Source organism: Oncorhynchus masou, chromosome 18 (genome assembly GCF_036934945.1).
Source record: "Oncorhynchus masou masou isolate Uvic2021 chromosome 18, UVic_Omas_1.1, whole genome shotgun sequence".
Classification (NCBI taxonomy): Eukaryota; Metazoa; Chordata; class Actinopteri; order Salmoniformes; family Salmonidae; genus Oncorhynchus; species Oncorhynchus masou.
The window spans coordinates 972,462-979,687 of record NC_088229.1 but is presented as its reverse complement, the minus strand read 5'-3'; the positions used below and the strand labels follow the sequence as shown (position 1 = coordinate 979,687).

The 7,226-nt window shown below is 45.9% G+C and overlaps 1 protein-coding gene and 3 non-coding genes across 4 annotated transcripts; all 4 read right to left on the bottom strand.

Annotated features, from left to right (window-relative positions):
• Positions 1-2,056: 2,056 nt before the first annotated feature.
• rpl10 (ribosomal protein L10) lies at positions 2,057-7,219 on the bottom strand. The gene is made up of 6 exons (XM_064921967.1): positions 7,071-7,219; positions 6,199-6,257; positions 4,292-4,399; positions 3,492-3,630; positions 2,657-2,819; positions 2,057-2,315 (listed from the first exon to the last, which is right to left on the bottom strand). Exons 1-6 carry the CDS (start codon positions 7,091-7,093, stop codon positions 2,160-2,162), a joined length of 648 nt encoding a protein of 215 aa, XP_064778039.1. The 5' UTR covers positions 7,094-7,219; the 3' UTR covers positions 2,057-2,159.
• On the bottom strand, positions 2,387-2,519 carry LOC135505335 (small nucleolar RNA SNORA70). The gene has a single exon (XR_010450269.1). It is a non-coding gene; the product is annotated as a small nucleolar RNA SNORA70 (small nucleolar RNA).
• LOC135505334 (small nucleolar RNA SNORA70) lies at positions 3,327-3,459 on the bottom strand. Its single transcript, XR_010450268.1, has one exon. It is a non-coding gene; the product is annotated as a small nucleolar RNA SNORA70 (small nucleolar RNA).
• LOC135505337 (small nucleolar RNA SNORA70) lies at positions 5,319-5,451 on the bottom strand. Its single transcript, XR_010450270.1, has one exon. It is a non-coding gene; the product is annotated as a small nucleolar RNA SNORA70 (small nucleolar RNA).
• Positions 7,220-7,226: the final 7 nt, after the last annotated feature.

Here is a 7,226-nt window from a genome sequence, read left to right as displayed (position 1 = left end):
GGACTAATCTTCCAAGAGTCCTTAACATTAAAATACAGTTTATAATACAAACACACTATTACAAACATACATAATACACTAGCATAATGACCCAAAAAATACTCCGTCTAAAAAATGATTGATTCTTCATCTACTAGACCCACAACATTTCTATATACTATATTTAAATTGTTTTTAAATAATGTTTAAACTTATATATTGAAAGGTTTCTAGTTTGCTCAGTTAATTTATTGCATTTATTGCTCGAAATTGAAATGTTCTTTTGCCCATTTCTTTTCTCTGTCTGGATAACGCATAGATGGTGGACAATCTATTCCTAGTACTGGATAACACATAGATGGTGGACAATCTATTCCTAGTACTGGATAACACATAGATGGTGGACAATCTATTCCTAGTACTGGATAACACATAGATGGTGGACAATCTATTCCTAGTACTGGATAACACATAGATGGTGGACAATCTATTCCTAGTACTGGATAACACATAGATGGTGGACAATCTATTCCTAGTACTGGATAACACAGATGGTGGACAATCTATTCCTAGTACTGGATAACACATAGATGGTGGACAATCTATTCCTAGTACTGGATAACACATAGATGGTGGACAATCTATTCCTAGTACTGGATAACACATAGATGGTGGACAATCTATTCCTAGTACTGGATAACACATAGATGGTGGACAATCTATTCCTAGTACTGGATAACACATAGATGGTGGACAATCTATTCCTAGTACTGGATAACACATAGATGGTGGACAATCTATTCCTAGTACTGGATAACACAGATGGTGGACAATCTATTCCTAGTACTGGATAACACAGATGGTGGACAATCTATTCCTAGTACTGGATAACACATAGATGGTGGACAATCTATTCCTAGTACTGGATAACACATAGATGGTGGACAATCTATTCCTAGTACTGGATAACACATAGATGGTGGACAATCTATTCCTAGTACTGGATAACACATAGATGGTGGACAATCTATTCCTAGTACTGGATAACACATAGATGGTGGACAATCTATTCCTAGTACTGGATAACACATAGATGGTGGACAATCTATTCCTAGTACTGGATAACACAGATGGTGGACAATCTATTCCTAGTACTGGATAACACATAGATGGTGGACAATCTATTCCTAGTACTGGATAACACATAGATGGTAGACAATCTATTCCAAGTACTGGATAACGCAGATGGTGGACAATCTATTCCTAGTATTTACCATCTATTGGAATAGATTGTCTCTTACCAACTGAATACCATTATGAATAGAACTTGGCCGTTTTAAATGTATATTATAAAATAAGCATGTTTGTTTCAATTACCTTGTCGATTGATGACCAACCAAGAACACTGTGCATGACTGCAACAGAAGAACCATATCTCCACCTTAAAACAACCCATGACTGCAACAGAAGAACCATATCTCCGCCTTAAAACAATCCTTGCTGCTTTATTCTGTGCATTCTGCAGCCTCCTAACTTCACTAGATGATGTAGTTCACCTGACTCTCATGACTGCAACAGGACCATATCTCCACCTTAAAACAATCCTTGCTGCTTTATTCTGTGCATTCTGCAGCCTCCTAACTTCACTAGATGATGCATTTCCCCAGACCAGTAGCTCACCTGACTCTCATCCAATGCCTGTGTTATTTGCTGAAGGATTTTCCCTGGTAAATATTTAGCTATCCTTCTGATTATGCATGCTGTTTTTATTTTTATTACATAGATTAGTTATGAGACGACCATGATAAGCAGTTGACCAAATCCATAGACTAACAGAACATACAGCAGGTGTCAACCAGAGCCTCTGGTGCAGTGCTTTAGAAATGCTGTGCCGCGAGATCACCCGCTTCACAGAAATTAAGGCATCAGTTATTTTAACACTGAACTAATCTTACAATAGCTTACGTCATTGTTCATTTAGGTCCAACACCAAACCAGTATTTATTTTTACCCACAACCTTCAAGTCATCTGCAATCAGCAGTGACGCTCAGAATAACGGAAAGCAACTCAGGTCAGTTTTATATTCAACAATGCACTTTTATTGACTAGTTGTTCCTCCTCCATGTCTCTGATCTCTTGGATGCTCCTGTGCCTGTCCAGACCGTCTGTAGTTGGGTGTCTAGATGGCGTGAATCTTCTTCCAGCGAGCCAGAGGACCAGTCGAAGGGATGTACTTCACCCCACAGCCATCAGGAATCACACGCTTCTCAGCCATCATTTGATCAAAGTCCACCGCGTTGAACTTGGTGAAGCCGTACTTCTTGGACATGTGGATCTGAGAGAGAGAAAGGAGAGAGTGGTCAGATGTTATCCAGAGGCAACCATTTTCATCAGCGAAGGAAATATAGTTGTCTCAGCGGTCCCTTAAAGGGGCCAGCACCTCCCAGCTGGCCTCATACACAACCACAGAGTCACTGTCTGCAGCCATTGAACACCAGAACCGCACTGCAGCAGGACTGGTCAGATTAATGAGCTGCAGGGGTCTAACAGCGCACAACGAGTGTTTAAGACCTTCAGATCTCATCTATATATTCTCACAATGAGCGACAACAGTTACCCCAGTGGGTAGCTACTCATACAAGTGTCCACATTTCAAATGTATATTCAGTGTGGTACCTTTTGGCGCCCGGGGAACTTGAACTTGGCTCTGCGGAGAGCCTCGATAATGTGCTCCTTGTTGCTGGCCTTGGTGCGGACAGACATGATCACCTGACCGATTCTAACACGGGCCACGGTGCCCAGGGGTTTACCGAACGCACCACGCATCCCTGTCTGGAGCCTAGAAACACAGAACAAAACACGTCTCATTACTACAGGCAACACATTACTGACAAGGAAACGATGTTGTGCTTTACAGCAAGCAGAGACCAGGGAAACTAGAGCAGGAAGAAACCTGGAGAGGAACCAGACAGGGTCATTTTGAATACATTCTGCATTTACAGTAAAACATCAATGCTAATTACCCAAATACATCAACGGCCAAGACCTTGGCCACATGGCGCACTGTTCTCTACAGTGCTACACTACACTCTGCACTACTGTTGACCAGAGGCTGGTCATTGACATGGAGCAGCACCTTGTCCATATTACCAGCAGACAGAGCAGTCTACAACCCCCCAGTCAGTCCCGGCCCACAACCCCCCAGTCAGCCCCGGCCCACAACCCCCCCAGTCAGCCCCAGCCCACAACCCCCCCAGTCAGCCCCGGCCCACAACCCCCAGTCAGTCCCGGCCCACAACCCCCAGCCCAGTCAGTCCTGGTCTGAAACACAGCACCAGTTGTAAAGCGTTGTCTCAGCGGTCCCTTAAAGGGGCCAGCACCTCCCAGCTGGCCTCATACACAACCACAGAGTTACTGTCTGCAGCCATTGCACACCAGAACCGCACGGCAGCAGGACTGGTCGGCTTAATAAGCTGCAGGTGTGTTTTATGAGTTTAGAACAGTGCTGTACCTGTCAGCCCCAGCGCAGGACAACATCTTGTTGATACGGATGACATGGAAGGGGTGCAGCCGGACCCGGATGTGGAAGCCATCTTTTCCACAAGTCTTCACCATGTACTTGTTGGCACAGATACGGGCTGCCTCCAGAGCTAGAGGAGAGATGGGAGAGTTAACAGACTGCTGCCTCCAGAGGAGAGATGGGAGAGTTAACAGACTGCCCCCAGAGGAGAGATGGGAGAGTTAACACTGCCTCCAGAGGAGAGATGGGAGAGTTAACAGACTGCCCCCAGAGGAGAGATGGGAGAGTTAACACTGCCTCCAGAGGAGAGATGGGAGAGTTAAGACTGCCTCCAGAGGAGAGATGGGAGAGTTAAGACTGCCTCCAGAGGAGAGATGGGAGAGTTAACAGACTGCCTCCAGAGGAGAGATGGGAGAGTTAACACAGACTGCCTCCAGAGGAGAGATGGGAGAGTTAAGACTGCCTCCAGAGGAGAGATGGGAGAGTTAAGACTGCCTCCAGAGGAGAGATGGGAGAGTTAACAGACTGCCTCCAGAGGAGAGATGGGAGAGTTAACACAGACTGCTGCCTCCAGAGGAGAGATGGGAGAGTTAACACAGACTGCTGCCTCCAGAGGAGAGATGGGAGAGTTAAGACTGCCTCCAGAGGAGAGATGGGAGAGTTAACACAGACTGCCTCCAGAGCTAGAGGAGAGATGGAAAGATTTAGAAAGTACATGAATGTGAGATTAGATCCAACCTAGCCTTTCAGAAGACATGTTTTTGTGATGTGATGATGACCTGTGCCCTCACCTTCAGAGGACAGCTGCTCGTACTCGTCAGAGACCATGTGACCACACAGAGGGAACTCATCCACCCTGGCCTTCTTCCTGCCCAGGTCAAATATCCTGATCTTAGGATCTACAGGGAGCAGAGCACATTACATACAGGAGGGGACAGGGAGCAGAGCACATTACATTCAGGAGGGGACAGGGAGCAGAGCACATTACATACAGGAGGGGACAGGGAGCAGAGCACATTACATTCAGGAGGGGACAGGGAGCAGAGCACATTACATACAGGAGGGGACAGGGAGCAGAGCACATTACATTCAGGAGGGGACAGGGAGCAGAGCACATTACATACAGGAGGGGACAGGGAGCAGAGCACATTACATACAGGAGGGGACAGGGAGCAGAGCACATTACATACAGGAGGGGACAGGGAGCAGAGCACATTACATACAGGAGGGGACAGGGAGCAGAGCACATTACATACAGGAGGGGACAGGGAGCAGAGCACATTACATACAGGAGGGGACAGGGAGCAGAGCACATTACATACAGGAGGGGACAGGGAGCAGAGCACATTACATACAGGAGGGGACAGGGAGCAGAGCACATTACATACAGGAGGGGACAGGGAGCAGAGCACATTACATACAGGAGGGGACAGGGAGCAGAGCACATTACATACAGGAGGGGACAGGGAGCAGAGCACATTACATACAGGAGGGGACAGGGAGCAGAGCACATTACATACAGGAGGGGACAGGGAGCAGAGCACATTACATACAGGAGGGGACAGGGAGCAGAGCACATTACATACAGGAGGGGACAGGGAGCAGAGCACATTACATACAGGAGGGGACAGGGAGCAGAGCACATTACATACAGGAGGGGACAGGGAGCAGAGCACATTACATACAGGAGGGGACAGGGAGCAGAGCACATTACATACAGGGAATAGTTGACGTAGGTCTGAGTGTAATTTCTTTAAGATATCAAGCGGATATACAAAACAGCCAATTCCTTCTGTAGTTCAGCATAAACAGGCCACGTTTTGTCTCAGCGGTCCCTTAAAGGGGCCAGCACCTCCCAGCTGGCCTCATACACAACCACAGAGTCACTGTCTGCAGCCATTGAACACCAGAACTACACTGCAGCAGGACTGGTCAGATTAATGAACTGCAGTTCAGAACATGGTGCCGAGTAGTCGGACAGAACCAGTACCGTAACTTACGGGCAATTTTCAGAATATATATATTTCTTTTTGCAGTTATCCGAGTTGTATTTTCAGGAGCCAGCAAGTATCTTTCTCATGTCAGTCAGTAACGTTGTCCAAACTGTACTGTCTTAGTGCAAGGTATAGATAACAATTGGCTAGTTTGCCTGTCTATAAAGAGAAGGGCGGGCTGTGCGTTGATCACGCACCTCTGATTGGACAGTGATGCTGTATCTCTGTCTACTCATAATATCACTTTTCCTTGCATGTTTTCTGTCTGATCGTTCAGATTTCTGCTGCCTGCTACTATAATAACTCACATGGCGAGGACGTTTGATATCAAGCTATCAATGTACATAATATCTAACCAGCAGGGCGAGGGGAGGGGAAATATGAAACGCCTACGCTCATTTGGACCGATGAAAAGTTCTCCGCCCGCTGTAAGTTGATACACTGGTAAGACACCCCCACCCCCGCAGTTCCTAACCTGCTGCTTGTTTGGTCTAGAAACGTGCAGGAAGATGTTTTGGGGTAATTTTGCGAACATCTACTTAAGCATATTAAAACGTTACATTCCCCCCCGAGTATCATCCGATCTATCAACTTACGGATACGATTACGAGTATGGCCATGTCTGCACATCACTGTTCAAGGCATGTCTGAGTGGATATTGGGGAATAACCAGGGAGAGGAGAGAGTAAGGAAAAGGGGTTTACCAGGCACACCGCGACAGAAGCGGGACTTGGGGTAGGGCTTGTTCTTGCAGTAGCGATAGCTGTGGGAGAGAGATGGCTTGAAACAATTATCTGCTGACCAGCTACAGTACCATGCCACATCTTTCAATGTTTGGTTTGTCAAGTGGTTATATCAGCCGCCTTTACATTCAACACAGGAAAATGTCAACAACGTCATTTAAGTGACCAGCAGTCCTGCAGAAACAGCCATGTTTCAGGGTGTGAAGGCCATCTAGCCAATCGGTTGTGTCTCAGTCTCTTAAAGGGCTAACACCTCCCAGCGGGCCTCATAGGCAAACAGTTACTGTCTGCTGCAATTATACACCAGAACCACACTGCAGATTGATTGGCTAAATACACTGCAAGTGTGTGATGAAGTCAGTTCAAATGATACTAAGGATGTTTACACAAGTTCATGCATTTTTATACTGTATGGTAAAAAAAAAAAAACGTTATATGCTGTGTAATCACAGGCCGATGTACGATACTAATAACCTTTATAACCGTTCAGCCACGGACGGGCTCCAATGACTAGTTAACTATGCCGGTTTATGCCATTAGCGGTTAGCCTGCCAACTAGTAACTTTCTAAATGCCAACGAGCTACATTCAACACCATGTTACCTAAGTGATTGACCGTGACTTCGTCGAAAATTGTGTAACAGGCCATCTAGTTACCTAGTTATGACAGCACAAGGATTGGTTATGCAAGTAAATTACTTGACAGCAAAAACGCAAATATTGGTAGCTGGATCATTAATGCACATGGTGCGGACATATCCTCCATTTTGCATTTTCATCCAGCGACATTCTTCAATCCCGAGCTAAAAAAAATAATGTGACAAAAAACCTCACCATCGGGCTGGCCGGCGACCCATAACTGCAATCTGTATAAATAACACACAAAACAAACACTTATTACGAAAGGAAACAGGTTATACGCTAGAAAGATGGTAGAGTTTGTAGAATGTTTTGAAGAGAGGCAGACACCGCCATGCGAACACGAACTCA